At 36.4% G+C, this 25916-nt stretch overlaps 2 protein-coding genes across 2 annotated transcripts; one reads left to right on the forward strand and one right to left on the reverse strand.

Annotated features, from left to right (window-relative positions):
- Positions 1–100: 100 nt before the first annotated feature.
- On the forward strand, positions 101–9042 carry spn-B (spindle B). Its single transcript, XM_068296123.1, has 4 exons — positions 101–343; positions 405–566; positions 631–1456; positions 8950–9042. The coding sequence occupies exons 1-4, from the start codon at positions 256–258 to the stop codon at positions 8957–8959; spliced, it is 1086 nt and encodes a 361-aa protein (XP_068152224.1). The 5' UTR covers positions 101–255; the 3' UTR covers positions 8960–9042.
- NK7.1 lies at positions 2448–25916 on the reverse strand. The gene is given in 5 exon segments (XM_068296122.1): positions 2448–3526; positions 3529–3741; positions 16406–16788; positions 20098–21129; positions 25567–25916. Coding segments are annotated over 4 exon segments (2487 nt in total). The 5' UTR covers positions 21113–21129; positions 25567–25916; the 3' UTR covers positions 2448–2650.

Below are 25916 nucleotides of genomic sequence, written 5' to 3' on the forward strand. Positions count from 1 at the left end.
CAAGGGCAAAGAGAATCAAGCTAATGCTGCGCTTGGATTTTCTTATTAGATAAATCAACAAAATATCGATAGGTCCATCTCACATTGCAATAGTCCGCTCCTGACGAACAGCTGATCGCCCACCCAATTTAAATTGCACTTTTTTTTGGCGCCGTCGTTTTGTTTGATCAATATATTGCCGCATTAGCAATCTCAGGTGGTATATGTATATAGGAATCTCAACACCTAAAGTGTCGTCACGCAAGCCCCAGAGGCATGCTTGCAGTAGGCCACCCGCAACGAACGATGACAACAAACTTTTTGGAACAATTGCCTGAGCATATAAGAGAAATTGCCAAGCAGGGTAAGCGGGGAAGGGAACCCTTGAATTAGTTCAAGTGCCATCTAATGTGCTTTTAATCTAGTCAATGTGGTCACGCCAGAGGAGATTCTTACCACGCCCAGAGTCCAGTTTCTGGATACCCGCTCTAAATCTTTGCACTCACTGGTACGGATATGCACGCCGGACGATGTCCGTGTGCTAAAGGACGCAGCGGCCAAGTGGCTGGCCGAGACCCCAATGTCAGGTAACACATTCATGGAATAGCTTATAGATTCAAGTGTTAACTCCAGTTTTGAATCTCACCTCAGCGGATTCTCTGTTTAAGCCGTTGGCTAATGTGCGTTGGTCTCGCATAACCTTCGGCTGCCCATCCCTGGATCGCTGCACAGGCGGCGGTGTTGTTACTCGGGGAATTACCGAAATATGTGGAGCTTCTGGCGTGGGTAAGACTCAGTTATTGCTACAGTTGGCCGTGTGCGTCCAGCTGCCACTTCATTTGGGCGGCCTGGCCAAAGGAGTCGCTTTTATTTGCACTGAGGATGCATTTCCCTCGCGTCGCATGTTGGAGATAAGTAAAGTCTTCGAGGCTCGTTATCCCAAGGAAAATCTCAATTTTCTAGCCAATGTCTTTGTGGAACAACAATTCGAAGTGAAGCCTCTGCTGGAATGTGTTAGCAATCGTCTGCCTCAATTGATGCAACAACATGCCATTGGATTAATTATTATTGACTCGGTTGCGGCCATCTTTCGTCTCTTCACGGACTATGATGAACGAACTCGGGATATGCGACGCTTGGCTAACGATCTGCTTACCTATGCCGACAAATACAACTGTGCGGTTATCTGCATCAATCAAATGACATCCAGCAGCGCCAGCAGAGATGATAAACCAATGCAGGATATACCATGTTTAGGTCTCCAATGGGCACATCTTGGGCGTACTCGTTTAATTGTCTCCAAAGTGCCCAAACAGCATCGTCTAGGCGATCAATTGATAACTGTACGCAAATTGGAAATTATGTATTCACCGGAAACCCCAAACAATGTTGCCGAATTCCTAGTCACTTCTGAGGGTGTGGTAGATATTCCTCTGCCACCCCTTGAACCAACCCATGCCCACAAGAAACAACGTTTGTAAGTTTTGTTTTTAATTTTTTAAATATTACTGCTTTATTTTTTTCTTTCTTTTGAATTTAAAATGTCTCATTTTTTTGTTTTTTGGATAGTTTTCTTTCTTTCTTTTTTTTTTTTTTTTTTTTTTTTTTTTTTTTTGTATAAACACTCAATAAATATGTTCCATTTAGCATAGCTGGGGACTTAATTAGATTCTCAATATTATACATTTAATATTTTAAGTAGTAAAATCAAGATTTTCACAGAGACCGTTTTTTAGGAGTTACATAGATAGTATTTCAGAATATCCTTCAACATACATACATATGTATGTTTGAAAGATGACTTTCTTAAATCCTATTTAGACACAGGTAACACTATAATCTGGCTTGATATAAAGACATTGAGTTTAAAGATAAATATTTGGTATTTAAGTTTTTGACTCAAAGAACAACTTATTGACTACCATGTATTCATTTTCCTTTTCTTATTCAGGTTAGTTGTATGTTTCGTTTAGAAACAAACCTTTAGTTTTCAAAACAAATAGGACAAGGAATTGATTCGTCGTTCTTCATCCTAAATGAAGACTGAAGAAAACTGTTTCAAAATTGGAAATACATTGTAAGTTCTTTGGGACGATAATTATGTTCAAAAATTTCTGATATAGTTTTGGAAACTCAATGTCCAGACTATAACTTCTTTAGCATTACTTGTCCATTTTATTATCCAAGTAAGTCAACTGCCTTTTACGGTCCCCGAATTCTATATTTGAAGCCGTGATTAGTGTGGGCTTATCTCTCTGGTGTTTATTTATTTGTTTGTTTTTTTTTTTTTTTTTGTTGAGCGGATGCTCTTTATTTCACCGCTAATGGCGAACCACTTTTCGCCTGCTTTCGTATACTTTATCACATGAAATTCTCGAAAGTTCAAACATTTAAATGCGTTTCTAATGGCAACATTTACAAGGCCTAAACTTAGGATTAGCGCTTAAGCGTAAAAATACAATTATAGATTATTATTAAATATTTATGAAATAAATTACAATTACAATTAGAAATTAAAAACACGGGCCGTTGTTTAGTTAGGAGATGAAAGGAATTGTAGGTGTTGGTGGTGGTGGTTGGGTGGTATAAGGTTGTGCTGTGAGCAATATTCGACTTTTTGGCACAAGTTAATTTGACTGAATTTGTTTTATATTTCCTTTTTTTTGCATTTTTACATGGCCACATCCTGATCCTGTGAATCGTGCGCCTCAGTGGAATCCCCATGCTCGCTAGAAGTGTCATCTTCGTCCTCTTCATCATCAACATCTCCTCCATTGTTATCATTTTCACCATCGCCCTCGCCATCAGCTTCACCTTCGGCATCGCCTTCACCCTCCGATTCACTTGCATTCTTTGGCTCTAATTCGGACTTTGACTGTTTATTGGTTAACCCTATGGCAATCGATATGGTAGAGGCGGCAAGTTTGCTCTCAAAATCCATATCACTCAACAGAGCAGGAACGGCCGGAGCTGCTGCTGTTGATGGTGGAGGACTCCTTCCATTTTGTTGTTTAGCAGTTGTGGCGGCAGATGCCGCTGCTGCTGCTACTGCTGCTGCTGCTGCAGCTGCTTCGGCCGCTGCCGCTGCACGTTGCAGTCTCAATTGAAGCTCTCGATGCTGTGGTGATTCTTCTTTTTTGATTTCCAGTTTTTCGGTTTGTTCTAAAGGTGCTGCCGGCTCCACAGTCAGGGGTATGGCATGCTGATGCAAACGTGTTAGCAATGATTCACCATGATTGTTGTTGTTGTTGCTTCCGCCATGATGTCGCTTCTCAGTGGATTTAGTGTTGTTATTGTTGTTATTATTGTTATTGTTGTTGTTGTTTGTGCCTGCAATTGTTGCCTGAGAATCGCTGCCATTTGTGGCCATATTTCCGCCATTACTATTTGCGGTCTTTGCGGCCTTCTCCAGCAGAGCGTTCAATTGTTTTTTAATCTTTGTCGTCGACTGTTTTGTTGTTGGCAATTTGCCTTCATTGTTATTGTTGTTGTTAATCGTGAGAGTTTGCGAATTGTTGTTGTTGTTGTTGCCACGTGACTTCTCCGCCTGGCCATTGGGGGGACTTTTTTAGTTACCCCCTCCGATGGCAAGACATTGACCGTGGGTGAGCCAGAGTTGCTATTTCCTTTCGATGGCTGCTGCTGCTGCTGATCCACTCCTGTTTTATTTGAGTTAGTTGACTTGTGCTCAGCCGCCTCATTGTTAGTTATATTATCCTGTTTCTTCCATTTTGTGCGACGATTTTGAAACCAGATTTTTACCTGTAAAACGAAAAGAAAAGAGTTCAATTAATTGTAAATAAACAGAGATTTGTTAAGTTAAGTTTTCAAAGTGTCCTCCACCCACTGAGGCATATTGTTTAGGATTGTTGTCTTTATTTTCTCAGAAAGTCTTGTGAAACGAAATAAATTTAGTTCTCTTTTATCCTCTCTCCATTTGTTCGTATGTAAAAACGAACTTGTAAATTATTTGCTTTGCATTAATGATCTTGCTAATTATTTGATCTAGTGTCTATAGCTATACATACCTATATGTATATTATATGATGTTTCTTCCTGTGCTAAGGTAAATGTGAATGGGTTAGATGGAATGATCTTGTCTGCCTTTTGCCATAATTATGCATGTTTATGCCTCATTTGCCCTTATTAGAATGCGTACAACAAATAATTAAAATTATTGCGTGTATCTCAAAGATACATTTTCCCCCTCCCACACACACACTCATACTCGTACACTCATCACTTCCGCTACGTCAGGTCGCAACTCAAAACAAGCTGAAATACTGAACATTGATGTGCGGCTGTCAAAAAGCAAAGTAAAAAAACCAAAAGTAGATGGGGCACAAGCAGAGATGGTTGAAGCATCTGAAGCCTCTACCATTCCATCTGCAGCACCTCCATCTCCGTTTTCATTCTGTGTGGAATGGCGCAACATAAAGCATTCGCCGCTCATTTTCATTTCCATTTCATCCAAAAATGATGGCCTAGCTAAATAAATGAAAAATCTATTTAAATCGCGCACATAATTAGTATTTCAGCGGCATGTCTGAACACAACACACACACAGCACACATTCACCCAAGTAGATACGAGGAGTCCGTCAGACAGGAGCGTAAGATAGATGCCATCAAATGACATGCTCATTTTGGCCGAGAGTGGCGTAAAAATTATGAAATTAACGTTGCTCCTCCCCCCTCTGCTCACCCCATTCACCACTCCTCTGCACACTTCATGTTTTTTTTTTTGTGTTTTATAGAGGAAATGCTCAACTACAGCAAGAACAATAAATATAAGGAACAATATATTTTTGTATGTGTGGAAAAATTTAGTAAATATATGCACAAAAGTTCGATTATATATTCATAAGGAAAATCAATTAATTGATTGCCAAATATTTCAAATACACACAACAAAAATTAAAGGCATCTTAATACAAATGGAATGGAAAATGTATTCAGCACTTGCCGATGGATTGATGTCTATGTGAGCAGCAAATTGTTTATTTTATGGATTAAGATGGATTATGAGGTCGACCACCAGCCCCCTCTGCCTCCTCCTTCATCCTATCCCCATTCCCATCACATTATGCAAGCTAAATGGCTGGCCAATTTCCTCATAATTATTTTCGGTTTATGCGTTTTATACCGAATCACCAATTACTCATCCTGTTATGATGCATACTATATATTTGAGTGAGAGAGAGGGGAGGAGGGGGTATTAATACAATTTACCCCCTTTTTTTTAGCTCATTAAATACTTTTGCCTTAATAAACAATAAAGCATTTGGCCATGTTTACCTTATGAGCAAGTTTAAATGGTCATTTCACATTTGTAAATACCGTGAAAGGGTAGAGAATGCAGTATATATGTTCCTTCAGCTTTAAAATCGTCTGTTCTTTCAGTAATCTTCTGTCTCTTTAGTTATTGGAAATAAGTACTAGAGTTCTTTTACATAATGTTATATCATCCACATTTTCATTGTTATTGTAGGTTTTTTCTCTTGAAATATCTTAAAAATTGTTGCCAAAATTTGCCCAAATATTTAAAAGAAGGAGTCTGGACAATTCGGGACTTCAACTAGATCTAAAGATAGCAACTTTTTTCGACACTTTCCACAACCTTTCTACTATCGTATACAGGGTAAATCAAAGTCGCAATGTATATAACGATTAGTTTGTCTTCTTCTTTTTGTTGAAATTTAAATGGGCTATTTTTATGGATCTTAGATGCGGGCACTTTTTGGTGGCATGCGGCGAACTGTTTCAACCTAATTGTTGATTATTTTTAAAGAGCGTCTGGCCTAATTTTTCCAAACATTCATATATTTTTTATGTTCTTATTGTTGTTGTTTTTAAAAATTATCTGTGTGGCATTTTTGTAATTTCAATTGATTTACTTGATTATCAAATTGATTTGGAGTAAATTTTTATTATTATTTATCTCATAAATCTTGTTTCGTTTTTAATTTTATTAAGTGAAAGTTACGCTTGAAAAAGTTATTAGTATTCTAACTATGTTAGTGCCGCAAAAAAAAAAAAAACAACATTCATGTTTCATTAACTTAAGCCTAAAACTAACTTTGATAAGGATTTCATATCGAATTACTTATTGTTAGATATTTGTCTTTCACATAAAGTATGCCATATTTTCTGATTTTGTTTTGATGTACACCAAAACCTCATTAAGCCAAACCAAAAATAACAGAACATTGTTATTTATTTTATTTTAGTGCGAAGCAATATCTAAAAATATTTTAGATTTCTTGTCAAAATTTCTTAAGCTTTTGGGCCTGATTTCTGTCCCTCGTGTGCTCTTTTCTGTTTATGATTTATTGATATTTAAATGTGTTCGCTATAGAAAAGTCAAAAGCCGCAACCAATTTGAATAGATTATAATAGAATCTACATGTACTCATATATAACAGAGATGAACGAAAAGGATTCACCGGCAGACTGGGGCCCAGCCCTATCTATTTGTTTAGTCATAATAATGATCCCTAAATAGTCGCAACTGCAACAATTTACACGCCACCCTAACCCCCTTTTTCTCTAGGTTGTATAATTAATTTTCATTTCACATTTTCTTCTCGCACTTTTCTAAAATAAACGAAACCAAATGGCTGTGCCTATGTTGAGAGGTGGTGGATGGGGTCCAGATGGATGCAACAATGAGCAACCAAATTACATGATAGATGGAACCATGGGGTAGGGCAGAAAGGCGGGAGACAAGTCTTCGTCTTGGTGTAATGACAGCTGCCCCTCTTTGTGTAACTAATAAGTAATTTTGCTCAGCCAAGTGCCAAGAAATTTACATTTTGAGGGGAGATTTAGTGAGTATTCATCCAGTGCCAAAAACAAAGCAACAAAATAAAAAGAACACAACTGCAACAAAGTAAATTTAGAAAGTAAAATCATTTTTAATTTCATATACACTGGAGTTTGCTAGAATAGAGGTTTTTGTGATTTAGTTAAATCCATTAAAAGTAGTTCTAAACTTAATATTCTAGTCTTGTTAATAATTATCTTTATTTCTTTATACAAAGCTTGAAATCCCAATTATCGGTAAATCAGAAATTAAATATTGTTTTATTGAATTTATAGAAACATAGTTGTTGGCTTGCATTCTGGGAAAACTGAAACCTTTTGCATTTTCATTTGTTTGAATTTCTCCCTTCTCAGTTGCCTTACCCCCCCACTATGGCAGTCGCTTTGTGTAATACAAGACTTTGTGCAGGGATAATATTCAAATGGTATGGCCTTTCTTCGACCTGAATTATAATTGTCTTCTACATATGTGCTGATAATCTGCTGAGTATGTTTGTCAGAACTGGCATTGCAATTAGTATTTGGACAATTCGGCATGTTTCATTGTTCTTGGAGTACCAATTAAACAAGGTAAACTGTAATGAATGGTCATAATAACAATGAGTATGTACCTTTTACTGGTATCTCACCAAAGCTTGGAGCAAAATGCGTATAGTGCACATTTCGATGTCTCTGCAAACTTGGGATTGATTGCACATAACATACTTTAGAGGGGGCATAAGTCAGTTTTCAATTTTGTTGAATTTGGGGTAATTTTTGTAAAGTTTAAGCTCCATAGCAGAATTGGTAAATTATAAGGAGCTTAATATTTTGTTTATGCAACAAATGCAATTCATAAAGTTGTTAGTTAACAGAACATAATGCGAGAGATAGCTGATTAATTATAAATAATTTTGCTATATATGTGCAAAAAATACATTAAAACCACATGCTGAGTACACATTTGTTGTTATTGAGTTTCCACTATTTGTAGCAGTCAGCCAAACAGAATGAGAAAAATGTATTATATTAAAAATCATTATTGAAACCAAAAAAAAAAAAAAAAAAACGAAATCATCTACTCATATGAAATATTTGCATTATATAAATGCCCGAAGACTCTGTGTCTGCTGTTCATAAGAGAATTGAATGCAAAACTATTTATGTTATAAATAAAAATTTCAAATCTGTTTTACACATTGAACAAAAAAAAAAAAAAAGAAACGCCATGGGGCAGATATGTATATAAATATATGTATAATCGTAAATATTCATTGCATCGCCATTAGCAAATCCACATAAATCAACAAAAATGCAATAGAAATAGAAGAAGAAAAGCATTTCATATGATAATGAATAATCATAATGATGTCGGAAAGTTTAATTTGGTATTGCCTTTTTTGTTTGGTTTTATTTTGCAAGAATTTTTCTTATGATATCCTATCTAAATAGATAACGGAGCCTCTCAAGTCATCTTACATCTCCTTTTTCAAATCAAATATTAGTTTATATGATAATCATATTGATAACACGGGCCGACATTTTTGATGACCTCTAAAAGCCAAGTATTTCTATAACCGTTTCTAATAAACCAACTTGAGTTTTTAATTCAGATAGAGTGGATGAATTTAGGGAGTCGGACGTGGTATGTGAGTAGTGGGTGCCTTTTTTAGTAGCCTTTCACTTTGTCAGCCCTTTTTAGCCTGTTTTTTTATTTTAAAAGTCCGAGAGTCAGTTTTAATTGGCTTATTGTGTTGGATTGTCAAAGCGGTCAACTTTTTTGAAACCTGCTGCTGCTGCTGCTCTCGCCCACTCGTTTTACTTTGTTTTTTCTTTACCACTTTGGCTTTTTTATGTTTTATTTTTGCAGAATTATGTTGCTGTTTGACAACTTTTGGTGAATGTTTTAGCATTACTTATGAGGTTGTTGTTGTTGGTATAATATTCATAAAACCTTAACTAATTGAGAGTATTTAAAATACTCTATAATTAGCTATTTCAGCTGTTAAAAAAGTTGTTAATTATGAAAATATAATTTAGTGACTTCAGTAATGTTGAGACTTAATTTTTATCAACAGAAAAAACTTGGTCTTCTCACTTGTTTCATCTTTATATATGAATCATAAAGTTAAAATCATTTCTGTTTCAATTTATTTCATCTTTTCAGACAATTTTGAGCATTAAAAACTAAGAAATATCGAATAGAACTGCAGACATTCAAAAAGGAATCACATGGAAGACATAAATTAAATTGCCATCAATAAGTAAAAGTGAGTAAAAGTTTTATTTCATGTACTGAATATCCTTGAATATTTGTTCCCGATTTAATCAAATTTAGATTAATATAACTTTGATCCAGAAATGATTAGTTTAAACTATTTTGTAGGGTATTAAAGCAATGGCTAACAAACAAACGGCACAACACTTTGACCAAATTTATTTTTGCCTTTGTTTTGCGTCAAAGTTAATTGCTCGGAAGCCTGAAGGCACACACGCAGCAGCGAGCAAAATATCTTAAGAATTGCCATTATTTTTAATAATTTTTCAAAAGACTGAACAACAAAAAAACAAAAACAAAATGAAAAAAGGCAAAAAGCTGTCAACTGTTCTTGTTGATTTGCTAATTGCCAAGTATTTAGTAGCAAACGGGGAAAAGTCATTTAGAAACGCCCACCAAAATTAATATGCTCATAAGATCGTCAGGCGATGAGAAAATAAAAGACAGAGAGAGAGGGAGAGTGAATGAGAGAGAAATGAGCGGCGGTCAAGAGGAAAAAAGAGATAAAGTGAGAGAAAAGTAGAGCGACGTCTGCGAGAGTAAACGTTTAATTTTTAGTAGCTCCGCCTCTTCTAGTTTTTGGCTTTTGTTTCTATTGAAATTTTGTTGTTTTGTTTATGCCAACCAATCGAAGTGGCTGCCAAGTTAGTTGTTGGCAAACTATTTCCGCTTTTATGAATAATTGATAAATAGGGCCGGGTCCAGCTGCTACATGGAAAACTAATTTAAGTGGGAAAATTTTTAATAGTATTTCGGGGTCAATTTGTATGGCAATTTCCTTGAAAATGGGCAACAATTAAGATTTGTTTGTTCTAGTTTTCCCCTAGCATAATTTAAATGATTGTTCTGGTGTTGAAATAATATTGGCAAAATCATACTCTCTCTCTCTCTCTCTCTCTTTATGATGCTGGGCAAGGCGGGAGTGAGATATGGCTGCCACATGGCGTATGCGTAACATTTTAATTAAGTTGTGGTTCAAAATGGCTAATAACACGAATAATAATAATAATAATAATAACAACAAGAACAATATAAATAATAATAGAAAATTGCATTTATTGTTTTAAATTATGCACACAAGCATACGACAAAAGAGTGACACTTTGCGGTTGCTTTTTGTTGTTGCAAAATTGTTGCTCTTGTTTTTTGGCCATTTTTAGGCGAAGCTTAAGCTAACAACAACAACAATGAGAATGTTTTGCCATTTACGCATAAATAAATACTATATTATTTATTTATACACACACAAACACACACTAGCACACGCACACACACAACTCTCGAATAATACACAATAGCAATTTGTGTTTGTTTTTTCGTGCTTAAAATTTCATTTTCATAATGAATTATTCGTGGTGGATGTACACGGCGTATGCGTTATATTTGTTTAGCAATTTATGTTGGCGTTAAAATTGCATTATTTATAAATACATTTTTGTCGTTTTAATCATAATTGAGCGCACACACAGCAAGTGTGTAATAAAATGTAAATTCATTTAATTAGTTAATTAATTAGCCAAAGGCATTTATAACAATTGCAAATTGTAAATATTTAAGTTTGTCCTGCCCAAAACCAATAACTTGCAATAACAGATTCCATTATTGAATCAATTCCACTTGCCTATATCTGTTACACATATGTATGATAAATACAGAAAAGAGAAACCCAAATGTCAATAGATGAAACGATTTGAAATTAAGTAAAATCACTTAAAACTCATAGTTCCAAGCCCAAGTTTTATTCCTGTAGAGAATGATGTACTAACCCATGACTAACTAAATAAAAACAATTTCTCATCAGAGTGACGAGTATAATAATCTTTTTATGGCTAGCTTCGCATGATTCTATAAAGCCATTATCAAAATCTATTTAAGTACTTAAAATACTTAAATAATGAATTCAAATTCCATTTGAAAATACATATATATGAATGAATGTATGGATGTGTGTACGTAGTATATGTGAATGTATGTGGAGATTATCGAGACTTCATGCTATTGTTAATTTTAAGTGAAATCTTACATTTTATTGCCACAATTAAATAAAATTTAATTGCTTGGCGAAGGCCAAAGATTGTAAATGACAGCTTTATTTATATATACCTACATATATATAACTGTATACATTATACAATTTGAATTTGAATGTGGAGAGCAAAAACCGATGACTGTACAATGCTGCGTATGATTGATATAAATGGCTATAATAAAATAATATCACACATACGCACTGTTATGCCAGCACATTTTGCATTGTTTATGGTAGATTTAACTATATATTTATTTATTTGCATATGCAAAAATTAATTATAAACACAACCGAGAAATTTTCGGTCTGGCCTACAATAAAAGCACAGTCACATTATGCTAGTTAGTTAGTGTAAGTTTATTCATCCTCCACTTTGTGTGTTTGTCTGCGTGTGAATGCCTGAGCTCTGCCCTCAAAGATGAATTGTCATTTGATTTGTTTGTGCTGCTTGTGGCAGCAGTTTAATTTAATTATCGTATTTGTCATTTGGCCAAATGCCAGAGAGAGAATTTGAGGCGAAGCGCAAAGGACACCAAGGCTATCTGCCATGCAATTGGCCAAAGATACATGCCTACCTACACAAACATTTATACATACATATACATATATGGTAATATGTACATACATATATACAGAAACATTCGACTAGATGAGGCAAAGTGTCATATATAGCAATATGCGGTCACAAATGAGAGGACAGCTCTGGCTATAAAGTACAGAGAGACCGACCGACCATCATCATCATTAGCAGAACAGTTGGGCAACTTTATTTTGGCTTGATAATTTATTGAATTTTGGACTAAAGTAGACTCATTATGTTTATTTATATGTATATTGTGTAATTCGCTATAAAGGTAATCAATTTATCTACCCATGAATAGAAATTTATCAAAGAGATCCTAACATTATCTCAAAAACAAAACAGACTATATATTCAAAATTCTTCTTACTCTTAAAAAAATCAAAGAAGCTAACATCGGCTATGCCGAAGTTTGTATACCCTTGCAGTCCTTGGTAATAATAATTTTACATGTTCAAAATTTGTTTTCTGCAACTCAATTCATCAATATACAAACAAAACAATTTTACTCTCATATATGTAAATTTCATAGCATACTCAATTTTTATGAAAATGTTTCTTCTAGTTCTTCTATTATATAGTGGTCCGATCCTTATGGTTTTCATACTTTATTTTTGCCGGGTAATAAAAACCCACGAAAAAAAATTTCAGCCCGATAGCTCTTAAGACGGCTGAGTAAAACGCGTACGCACAGACGGACGGACAGACGGTCAGACGGACATGGCTATATCGACTCAGCTTCTCACGCTGATCAAGAATATACTTTATGGGGTCGGAAACGTCTCCTTCTGTGCGTTACAAACATCTAATCAATTTTATAATACCCTCTGCAAAGGTATAAAAAAAAGCTATATTAAATTTGATAATTAGCTATACAAAAGATCTAATGACAAATCCAATTTATAACAAAATTAAGTTGATTCAAAACTTTATGGCAAACTTCGAAAGCACTTAACAGATGAGAAACTTTGAACTTTTGCGCTGTTTAATTCAATTTTAATTGAAAACAAAAACTTGAACTAACTGCAACAAAAGAAGTTTTACTGGATTTGTTGTTTAACCCCTTTTTAGAGCATTGATCAAAACTAACTTACAATTATTTTCCCTCAACAAATGACATCAATGTCACGTTCCATTAAAAGTCAAATTCGAAATCAAAATCATTATATTCCGTTGGAAATTCCCCGCTGCATTGATGCTAGGTCACCTGGTGACCAATTACTTCGGCTTATGAGCTAGGGTAAACATTTAAACTCAAATGCAAATTGTCAGACGGTTGCCCACGCCCTTTCGACTCCTCTTCCACCTGCTCTTGCAGAGAGATGCAACGCCACTAAACAAAAAAAATAGATATGTACATATGTATGTATGTATATGTGAACGTATGGATGTGTTGCAGAATCATGGTGATGTGAGGCATCACCCTTTGCCACTCAGCCCTTAGCCGCGTAACTATATTCTGCCCTCAGCACTCTTCTCTGATCTACCATTTGCCTCTGGCACTAATATGCAAATGTAATTTGCTGCCGCTGCAGCGTCTGCGTTTGGCGCGTGACGTTCGTTGGTAATCGCAACACAATTACAATGTTGTCAATGCGTGTGTGTGCGTATACAGTGTATGTGTGTGTGAGTGTGCCATTATTCCAAAGCCAGAGGGAGTCATACAGTGTATTGAGGAGAGAGTGGGAGAGAGAGAAGTAGAGAGTGGCAGCCGCATGTACGCGTAATTAATTGATTTTTATCTGGCTTATGGCTATTTTACAGTTTGTTGATGACAGACGATGCTAGACACATTAGGAGTAGGTTTTCGAGGGGTAAAGAGTGGTAGGAAATACCAAGAAGGGGGAAGACAGAGAGAGAAGAAATGGAGTTGTGTGCTGATGTGTGTACCTGCGTCCACTTGTCATCTATTTAAAAAGGAATATGTTTCATTTGGGCTAATGGTGCGTATGAGCAACTTTGTATGATTTTCTCAAAAGAAATATGTTTGTGTAGAAATGCCAACACATAAGTGAATATAAAAATAAATTGAAATTTAATTGAAATTCGCCACTTGCCAAATTTTAGTTTTGAGGTCAATTAAGAAGTATTTTCAAGCAGTGGGAAATGAGCAAGTGCCAATGCAAATGACCGAAAGGCTTAAGGCTCAATCTATACAGCAGAATGCACAAACACTTCTACACAACAATATATAGAGATAGACACAACTATAGAGAGAGAGGGAGAGAGAGACAAACTAAGTGAGAGACAAATGGTGAATAAATGAGAGGAAGTAAGAGTAGATGGAGTTAATTTGCTGATATTATTGCTGTGATTAACACATACATGTTTATGCGACAGCCAATATTTTACATACAAAAACACACACACACACACTCTCTCTCTCTCTCTCTCTCTCTCTCTCTCTCTCTCTCTCTCTCTCTCTTTGGGTAGCCGGCCACAAAACATTGGCAAAAGGACGAAAATCTATGTTTTGCATTTAAATGTTATGGCTGTTGGCTCCTTCTGACTTGGGGGCTGCTAGAATGATATATGGCTAAAGCTGGCTTATAATATTAATAACATAGGCAAAACAAGGCTCTTTCATGCCGACATGCCTGAGTGTAACATGTTGACTCTCACACACACCCACACAAACAAACACACAGCATATGCCACACACTTCGGTGTGTATTTGTGTGGGCTCTTACGGTATATTCCTTATAAACTTGTAATTAATTAACTTGATGGAGAATTTAATTTAATTAGGCAGACATTTCAATGTGCTTGCCATTGCAGCAGATTGTCTCTACAGAAATATTTCCAACTGCATCCAAAACTGGTTTCTGTTCTAGTATTTTAAATAGTCTGCATTTAGCATTTAACGGTTAGTGCGAGGCTATAGTTAGTTGGTAATCAAGTAAGTACGTTTAGTCACTTGTCAAATTCAGCATATGACAAACACAGAATATACGGTTACCCGCTGCCCACAGCATTTATGCAAAGCCAATTAAGCCCAGAGAAACCGCAAAGCAAGTTATCTCAGTTACTTATGTACAACAATGAAACTGTTAAATACATATGTATCTACATATATACATACCTCTATTTAGCTATAGGTATATAATATTTACCACCAAAGCATATAAACATGCATGTAATGTAAAGTCATTTTGAACGTCTATAGGTGAATTCCATATATTCAGCATTAAATCACTGAGGGAAATGCAATAAGTTTCGTCTTTTTTGACTTAACGGACATACACTAATTTGAATTCGAGAATAAATTAATACCAATATCTTATTGCCAGACAAAAATGGTCAACTGGGCTTGAGCAGTTACTTCAAACTTTTCAATTACTCGTTTAATAGAATTTGAACTTCATTAGTTGGTTGTTTGTGAATTGTTTGCTTGCCATTAGCCTTACAATGACTTAAAAACCAATTGAAAATGCAATAAACATTTGTTTCAATTGAAATGGAAATACATTATCTTTGGTTATGTATATTTTGTTTGAAAGAAATCAAGATATTTCATGGATGGACGAGTATAATTATAATCTAGATATAAAGAAAGTAGTACGAAATTTGTCAATTCGTAAGTCTTAAACAATTCGATAGATTTTGTTTGTTGATTTTCTCTCAGTGTCGATTTACATATATAAATGTTGAAATGTATATAATTTAGCTGGCAGCTGTTGTCTTCAGTTATATCCTTGTTGCAAAGTTAATTTATTCTAATTAGCTAATAAATCTCAATTTATTTCACATCCATGCACATAAATATGTGTTTGTGTGCGTGTGTGTGTGTGTGTGTTTGCTTATGCTTAAAGGCATTCCATGTTGCTTGTCCATGCAGCAATTGCAACACAATTTTGACTCTATCCTTCTCTTTCATTGCATTGCACAAACTGTTGTTACAACAACAACAACAACAAAAACAAGCGACAGTAGCAACAACAACAACAGCAATAATAACTTTAACCATAATAATTTAGCATTATATATGGCATTATAATTACTCAGGCATTAAGCCAAATCACACCTCGATTGCTTTATTGTATGTGCTTCAATTAAAATACGATAAATTCTATTTTGAAAAGAGAGCCGCAAGGACTTTAAATGAATTTAAATACATACTTAACAGAGATAAAATCTATATCTATACAATCCATATACATATGTATATGCTCTCTACTTATTTGCCTATTAAGTCATTAGTTTCCGAAAATATGAAGATGCGGTTAATAGGTCACTTAAACAACAATACACTTTATGTAATGTAATTAAAATATTAATTAATAAAGTACTAAGCCAAACAAATAATCACTTTTGCCATTCAAAATCTATTTTCTTTCATCTTTGCTCCCATATGATTTCGTTTAATCTCAATAAACTGGGAAAATTTTACACTATGGATAAAATTGTCAGTTCCCTCAAATTATCTAAAATTAAGCTCAACTAATTAAAATATGCTTAGAAGGGCTCTTTGCCTAAATCAACGGTTGCCGTTTTAATCAACATAATTTGGTTTTATGTGGGATAAATTAATTGCAGTCAAATAATATTTTAATTTTATGCGATGGCATTTCAAATGCATACAGCAAATTGGGCGAAAGGGTTTATTTTCGGTCTCTTAATTGAATATCAATTACGAATGTGTTGCTGGGATTATCGATTTTAATTAAATTTGAATGCGTTTGACATTCAATTTGGCAGAAATATAGGAATTAAATGAATCTGTTGTCTCTTCTTACCTGCGTTTCGGTGACATTTAACAATTTTGCCATTTCGGTGCGTTCACTTGAACTGAGATATTTCTTGACCTCAAATTGTTTCTCCAACTCAAATATCTGACGACCCGTAAAGGTGGTGCGTGCCTTTTTCTTGCGTCTGGCATCCGTTGATCCTGAATCGGAGTCATCTTCAGTTGTCTCAATATTGCTGCTGGCATTGCTGGGCTGCATGTTTATTGCCGATCCGGAACCCGGTGAATTGGCCGTAGAGGGAGCCAACAATTTCTCGCGCATCAATGTGTCACTACTGGCCGTCGGACTAATGTCCGGCGGTAGGGCCAAAGATGTGCCCGTGCTGTTGGGTGACGACTTCTTTTTCTTGGCCACTGGTCTGGCAGAATGCTCTATGGAAAAATTAATAATGAAAACTCTTTTTAGTTGTTTATTTCACATACCAAGTGTGCGTGTGTTTGGTTTTTAATTGTTTTTGCAGCTGCTTAACCTCAATTGCTAACCACTTTTATTGCAATTAGCCAGTCAAATGCATTGCCAATTGACTGGTCGAGTGAACGCCTTTGTTTTGTATCATTCATTCGCCATCATTTTCATTTATTAAAAATGCAATCGTTTATAGCAATTTGTTGTACATTTGTAACAGAATACAACCGTCTATTAATGGTGACCATGAATTGATTGAAGAGTGCAAGTGACTAACATTAGATTTAGCTCTCTATATCGAACTAGAATTCTAATTTAGAATTAATATCATAGTCCTTAAATAAATAAGTTTTATATCAAATCTGTGCATAAGTTTGAATGCTGATTAGCTAAACTTATAAATTTATATATAGCTCAGAAACTTGATTGAAGAGTTGATTTCCCTGGAAAAGCTTTGCTCGATTTACAATTTAATGGGGTTTTTTTCTTTCTTTTTTTGCTTTAGCACCAAAATATTTAACAAAGAATTGGTTTTCCCAAGAAATTTGTTTTTCTCATTTACAAATTGCATTTTATTGCATATTTCGTTTTGGCTCGTAAACGATTTTCGGGAAATGTTGTACAATTTTCAATGAATTATTATTAAGTGCAATTTAATTATGAAATGTGGAGTGTATTTTCTACTTGAGTTCGCAACGTTTTTATAGACCGTCTAGGCGAAACAAGTGTTAACATTGCCATAGCTACAAATTTTATGGTTTTGTGTGCTGGGGCTCTGAAAACGTGTTTGGCATGAGTAGTATTAGTTGTGATGGTTGTTGCCGTTGCTGTATTTAGTTGTTGTCTGGACAACTTCAATTAACAATGCATAATTGAAATCTAATTGACAGTTAAATCCAAACACATTGCTAATACGCCGCGTGGGCTGTTCAACTGATGAGTTGCATATGCACGAGACGACACTGTGATTAATTTGGCGACCATTTGGCATTGGACATTTTTAAATGACCCCAGCTAAAATACACACACACACAATCAGACACTGACGCACAGACACGACACTGAAGTCCAGTGAAGCGCAAAGGGCGCCCCCCAATGGTCGTGAAATCAATAAAAACTAAACAGAAACAGAAAAAGTAAACAAACATTTGAGTTACACTTTTTTTTTTTTTGAAATTCAGCTGGCCCCACTTCGGACTACCGACCCCCCACCCCTTCTTCCCCTCGTCGACTTGTCTATCCCCCCCACTCTTAGCTCATTGAGTTAATTAAGCGAAAATTAACAACTGATGACTGGAGAGAGAGAGACATTTGCTTGGACTTTGACATTCATTACACTTGGAAAACCTATCTCGCTCTCTCACTCTCTCTTATGCATATGAACACAATAAACCAAATTTGTCCGATATTGGCAATTGGTTTTGTTGTAATTGTTTTATTTTTTTTTTTGCCATTGTTATGGGCAAAAGTCTAGTACGTGATTTTAATAACAATAAAAACTGAACGCAGCATTGAACAATTAACGCGCATAAACAAACAAATGGCAGCAACAACAACAACTACAATAATAACAATAAAAGCTATAAAATTATTCAACTTTTGTGCTCAAGTTCGCTTATTTTTGAAGTTGATTGCTTTTTTTTTCTTCTGTATATTGTTTTTATTGATTGTTGTTGCCATTGCTGCTGCCGTTGCTGCTTTGGCTGTGTGCATATTGCTAATTGCTAATTGCATTTGTTATATTCGTGCCATTTTGATAGACCCCACACAGCTCCTGCCCCACGCCTTTCGCTCCCCCTCCCTCTAGTCGACCAGCCCCCCTATTTAGAATTGAATCATTTTATAATGCAGCGCATATTCAAATTGGCAACAAATTGAAAAGAGAGAGAGAGAGAGACAGAAAAACAACAAAAACGTTACGAAAAATGCAGCTAATTAAATTTGCGCATTTTGCAAGCCAATTACACTTTTCGATTGTTAATTATACACAAAACGAGAAGTGAATATATTTGGAATATAATACAATCAATGTTGTTTTGTTTAAGCATATATCTATATTGGTCATTCATACATGAACAATTGAGTTCATAATTTGGCTGACAGCAATCAAGTTTGTAAATTTTCTAATAGTTTGTTTTATATTTTTTTTGTTTTTTGATTTTGTAGAATAGTTTTTTTGAATTTTTAAAATTGAATTATTATTGTTTTTTTAATTGGGTGGCATATAGAATTACCTAAAAGCGAAACTATTCGACTTTATATAGGTCGCCCAGATATATTTTATTTTATCTAAATTGTTTTACATAAATGAAAGGGTTAAAATGCATTAAGCACTTGCGTTTTATAATTTTCTACAACTAATCTGTCTAAAAATAACTAATAAGTTTCTCGCTCTTCATTTTTAATGGTCTTTTAGCTAGTTCAATGTAATGTTAGCCAAAAATTTGTTTACTTTTCATTCGTCATTGCTTGATGGAATTGCTTCCTTTGAAGGAAGGAGTTTTTAAAGCACTTTCAAACTATTGCAGATAAAAATTAAATTCACAAACTAATGGGACATAAACTAACTAGCAGCAGAATAGATTTAAAATTATCTTGTTTTATAGATATGTTTAACTGGAGTCTTCAGTGGATATAACTTGCTCAAAATTTATTAAATATTGTGCACATTTATTGGAAGATACTTTATATATATCTATTCTCTCAGTGTATATGGCATTTATACATACATATGTACACTAATATACGGAATTTGTAGGCAGACTTGGAAGAGCCTGCAAAATATCAGCTTTTCGGTAATCAGGTCAAATAGACTTGCATAATTACATTTTAATGTGCATTAAATCTCTTGAAAATTGATTGACTGACTGATTCAGTGAATGAGTAATTGAGTGAGTGAGGGAATGAGTGACTGCCTAGCATTGATTCTTAACTGGAGTGTGGAGGCCATTAGCATATTGTAGATATACAGACATATATGCATATAGGATTTTTGTGTCTGATTGTGTATGTGTATATAAATACAACTATGTACGGACTGGCATCATTTAATTTGGCAGAACACGCATACGCCGCGTTGCCTGCGGTACGCTTCGATGAAGCGTGTTGAGAGCTCAGCGCTTCGCTCAATTGGCAGGCTTGTCGAGCGTTGCGCCTAAAATTCTCAACTCGGCGCCAAAATATGAGAATTAGCAACAACATATACCGATATGTGTATACCAAAACATAAAGGAGACAAAATAAAATTAATTAAAATTCGCTTGAATTCTACTCACCCTTTTTGGCGGTTGTCTTGCCCAGAAGTTGATTCTGCTGTTTGACTGGCATGGGCGACTGATTACCATCACGCGATTTTTTGGCCACACACAGATTTAATGGCTGATCAAGTGAAGTTGCTGGCGGTATTGCTGCTATTGCTGGTGGTGTTGTTGCTGTTGCTACTGCTGCTAAAGCTGTTGCTGCAGTGACTGTTGCTGTTGTTGTTGCTATTGCAGTTGTTGCTGCGCTATCCTCCTCACTGGCATCGCTCATGGAGATGGATGCACTGCGCAGAGGACGTTGCTCTTGATGTTGTTGCTGTTGTGCATATTGCTGTTCAAAGTTACGCAAAATGCTCTTTGGTGATTTAGCTGGGCCAGCCGCTGTTATGGGATTGCCACCCTCGAGTAGAAGGGTCTCCTTCTCAACTTGAGCCATGCCCAAAATATCAGCTATGGAGTGTGGGGTAGGACGATTGGGCGGACGGGCATATACATGGGCATGCCAACTGGTTGTAGCTGCAATCGCTGCTGCTGCTGCTGTGGGGGGAGGTGGAGCTGATGCTGCAGTAGGATACGGCGTGATCGAGCGACGAGGTTGTTGTTGACTGTTGCTGTTAACCACTGATCGACTATTAGGTGACTCCAATTGCTTTTGAAGAAATGTGGTGGGGGAACTGCCACTGCTGCTAGGGCTATGACTATTGTTGTTGTCACGCACACGTAGCAGATTGCCAAGCTTGTCTCTGCTGCTATTAGGACTATGAACCATGGCCACATGTGTGGGTGGTATGGTCAGAGGACTGCTGTATACATATGTGCTGGTGGCCATTTTATATGGATCTGATAATGACTGTTGATGCTGCTGTTGCTGCTGATGAGGAAGCTGGGAATGATGATGCTGCTGTTGCTGGTGCTGTAGATGATGATGCTGTTGCTGCTGTTGATCCTTGACTATGCCATAACCGTGACTCAAGGCACCACTAACCATTTCAGCTGCCACCAACGAGTCGCGTTCAGTTTCGGGCATCATTTAGTGCCACAGCCGCTCTGTAAAGAAAAATAGAGAGAGACAAGGAGAGATTAAGAATGAGACGCTACTGAGATTAGCTGCTCAACAGCAGCTGCACATTTGTCGTCAAGTTGTTAATGGTTTTTCTGCCAACTGACGCTTGCCATTGCGCCATCGTACTTAATGTAATTTGCCAGCCTTCAGTTCAACTTTACCCCCTTCTTGTCCTTTTTCTCACCCACTCGGAACACATCTAAAGTAATGCAATAAAATACAGAGCTCAAGCTCGGAGCCCAGGGACAACCAGGGTCGAGCAATGTAGTTCAACTTTAACTTACTTAACCCCAACAACACGACTTTGGGGTGGCGGGCAGCCTTAGCCTATTTCCTGGCGCACTGCGTTGTGATTTGCATAACAAAATGTTGCACAATCGTGTACAAGAAGCCAAGTGCGAGCGAGAAAGACATTTGCAAAAAGAGACATGAGATGGCTGCCAAAGTGAAAAAAGGGAAAAGAGATGGAAATACAGCCCAGAAAAAGGGCTTCCAACTAGGCAACAGCAGCAGCAACACATACGTTTTATACACAGGACAGAATAGCCTTGTACATTTGTCTCTCTATGTATGTATGTGTGTATATGTAAATGGTTGTGCGAGTGCTGGCATGAGTGTTGGCATAAATTTATGGCTCAACATTTGAATGTGACACAATTTAACTTAATCCGTAAAGTTAGAAAGCGTTAAATATATTTCAGGTAGTACTACAGGACCCTAAGAAAACTATTAAACATTTTAACACAGAGTTTTAATTAGGCAATTTTCACAGATTAACTAACTATAAAATAATTAAGCTGTCAATATGGTTATATTGACTTTGCTCAAAACAAATGCTCTTTCTATTAGTAATTAAATCTAAGGCACTGACAAAGTATACCCTAACAAAGAGAACGTTTACGTTTCTCATTAACCATAATAAATATCTAAATATTGAGTCCTTTATCCTTTTGATATGCCGCATTTTCCAAAGTTAAAACAAATCTTACTGCAAAAAGCGAATCTTTTACGTGTATTCTACGTGTATTCCATTCGAAAATCAGTTAACATCGACGTAAGCGACAATTAGTATGAGCAAAACAATAGTCCTTAGAGTTAGACTTTTGCCACATAACAAACCAAAATCCAACCCCTTTTTATGGTGCCACAATTTGTAGTTAATTTGTTAGCAACAATTTTGCATGCCATTTAAACGCATCGCTCTCTCTCTTCCTCGTGGACTCTTTTCTAGTCTTATATGGTATGTGTACGTGTGTGTCTGTGTGTGTGTCATAATAACTCATAGCTGACAATCCCAAAAGCAATTTAAATTAATACAAAGTGCATGCTCAACCACCCACACACACACAAGCAGACCCAAAAACACACACACACACATACACGTCCTCAACCACCACCCACAATCAGCTTCAACGTCAACGTTAACGTCGACGTCGCTGTCGTCTCAGTCCAAATGTCAGTTTCAAGCAGGGCGCGCTCAATAATGTAATGCGTGCTTAAATGTTTTTTATTGCCAACAGTTAGGAAACGAGAGAGACAGAGAGAAGGGAGAGAGAGAGAGAGAGAGAGAGAGAGTGGACGAGTGGGTGTTTGTGGAATGGGTGGGATAAAGACGATGGTAAAGGTTGGCTGCCTGTTTCTGCCGAGCAACAAGAAACGAAGAAAATCTCTACTCATATCTGAGCATACAAACGAAGCGAGTTGGATACGCTCTCAACATTTTACCCAGCAACATGTTGCCAGGGTCATGCCAAATCACTTAAAGCACAAATAAAATAAATGGCAACAGCATGGCCAGAGAGCCACACAAAGCGCGCGAGAGAGACAGAGACAGAGAGTGAGAAAGAGCGAAAGAGAGAGGGGCGGATTGAAGGCTTGCTTGCCGATTTGGGGGACATATTCAAGCAGCGGAAGCGAGGCAGGCAAGCGGAAGAAGTTATTTCAATTGCCCTCACTGCCCGAGGAGTGTGCCTTGAGAGAAAGAGAGTAAAAGAGACAAGGCGGGTGAAGGAGACTGAATTATGCCGGTTACAGTGTGGGGGTGAAAGGGAAAGGGAGAGAAGAAGCAGTCCACAGGAAAGGCAACACGATGAAGGCACGTACAGTAGCTTAGTCTCCATGTGTCTGTTTATTTCGCTGTGTGTATTTGTGTGTGTGTGCGAGTGTTTGAGTTAGTTACCTGGCACGCTTTTGCCTTGGTCTTTGCCTGAGTCAGGGTAAAAATGTTGTGTCGAAGTAACCAGGACGAGGGCTAATGGCATTTAAGTTTTGCTAGCTGGACTCACTTGTCTGTCATACACACACACACACTCACTCTTACAAAAATACAATCGCATAGTTATAGATTTGTTTGCCATTCAGGAGCGGATTTCTTTTTTAGAAACAGTAGTTTGTATAATCAAGATCTCTTTTAAAAAAGAACTGAAACTTTTACTTTATAGACAATTAACGGACTTGATTAGTAATTTTTTTTTCGTGGGAATTCCCAGACATATGAAACTACCAAGAACTTCGGATAATATAGTGTCATGGCTTTACCTTTTTTAAAACAAGATTTTAGATAACTGTTGCTCGTTCTACTTCAAGCTGATAAAGACTTAAAGTCAGGCCGGTCCTGTTATCCACGTATGAAAATGGGATTGTTGTTGGGGTTTTTGTCTACATTTTAACTTCCATTATTATCCTTGGGGCTTTTCCTTGTATGTCTCTGCTTGCCACCATTTTGCCTATTTTATTTCATTTTCATTTTATTGCATTGACAATAAGAGCAACAACAACAACGAGATGTACAAAAGGGAGAGGAAACATACATACATTCCATGGACTAAACTGAGGGCACACTCTTGAGGCAAGTGATGGATAGAGATATACATGGAGAGGGGAGAAGGATATGGAATGCGGGTGGTAACTTGTCTGCCAGTTTGTTGGAATTTTAACAAGCTACTCCCTTTCTCCATTCACTTCTTTTTTTTTTTTTTTGTTGTGTTTTGAATCTTTATCAGAGTCTGGTTCATTTGGCCTACGGCAACTCTTGGCCTCGTCCTAGTAGACATCGTCATCGTCGTCGTTGTCATCGTGTCCGTGTCTGTGTCCTTGTCTCTGTATTCTCGTCATTCTCATCACTTTGCTTTTCAGCTTTTGCTGCGTATTCTGCCTTTTTGGCCCCAAATATCTATGTGTGTCTATATGTGTACGTTTTGTGTTAGTTTGACATTAAATGTGGCTGACTTGCTGCCGCCCTGTCATCCTCTAACCAGCTCCACAACACCCCCGGCACTTGGCCTTTTCTGTCTTGTCAGCATAATGCTGCTTAGTATTTTCCTACTTTCTTTTTTTTTGCGTTTCCCTCGTGTGTGTGTTTGTTTGTGCTTTTCAATGTTTTCCTTTTATGGTTGTCAACCTGACAGCAGCAGCATTTAAAGTATGTAATTCGTTCATTCATATCTACATTTAGAATGTCCTTTTGTTCCTTTAAATACTTTAGCTGGAGCCACAGAATCTAAAGCTAAAGCAATAGCCGCAGGGCTTTTAAACAATTTCTGACCCCTGGGGGTAAGTCATTGAAATGTTGCTAATTGATTTTTATGAGGTGTTTTAATCAAAATGCTATCAGTGGGTGGGTTATGCTCTCTCTACACACACACACACGTCCTAAATACGAGGGATACGTAAAACATGGCGCATATTTCGCTGGAAATGCCTTGAATATTTTATCAAGTTATGTGCACGCTAATTAAATTGCTGTGACACATACAGCAGCAACCACATCTCCGCATATATGTACATACATATACATACACAACTCGCGTTGGGTATAAGCCAACATTGCACTATCGACAACCTTGGCAACAGCACTTACTCTATGTACTTACACACACATATATTACTCTCAGTTTGTGTGGTAATTTTAATGAATTTACATTTACCGCGTTTCCCCGGGAGTTACTCGAGTTTCACGTGTCTCATGTTGGTTTTACCACCATTCACCCATTCCCATTTACCCTATTAAGTATAATGCAGTCGTTATTCAGAACGCACCTAATAAAGAAAAAACTATCCTTGATCTACATTTTTTCCAATTTGTTAGGCATATGCGATAGTCGACTACTATTTTAAGTTTTCTTTTAACATTTATTGCCTAAATTGGCTCGTAAATGGGCCCTTTTTCTTAGAATTCTTTGGATTTGATAGCTTTCAATAAATCAATACAGAAATAAAAACAGTTTAGACATATGAGATGGACAACCACTTTGGAACGCTCTAATACATTTGGCTAAGGTAATGAAGATGGTCTAAACTTATTTGACCATGTAGAGTACCTGGCAATCGGCACTTTGTCTTTCTATGGTGTTTACTTTTTGTTGACTCCTTTTTTTAATTACTGCCCAAACTGTTTTACTTACACATGTGCATATACTTACATGTCGGCAAACCTCTGCGAGTGGGCAAAAACCAGGCAACCGACCCTTCCGATCTGTATATATAGTATTTGAAAAAAACTTTTTCAGTGGCAAGAACACACGAACAACGAAAACAAAAATAAAATGATGCAAAAAAACTTTTACTTTTTTTAAAGGAATTTTCTTCTTTTTTTTTTTGCTTGTTTATTCTTTCACTTGCAAATTGGGTTAACTTTGTCGTGACCGAGACAACTAAAAATTGAATTAGTTTAAAGTAAAAGTTGAAAAAGTTGAGAAACTCGCACATTGACAACTCGACGACTGAAGGCAAAAAACTGAATGAAAAATAAACAAGTGCGTGGCTAGAATTT

The sequence above is a fragment of the Drosophila tropicalis genome, unplaced genomic scaffold, assembly GCF_018151085.1.
Source record: "Drosophila tropicalis isolate 14030-0801.00 unplaced genomic scaffold, ASM1815108v1 contig_859, whole genome shotgun sequence".
In the NCBI taxonomy this organism is placed as follows: Eukaryota; Metazoa; Arthropoda; class Insecta; order Diptera; family Drosophilidae; genus Drosophila; species Drosophila tropicalis.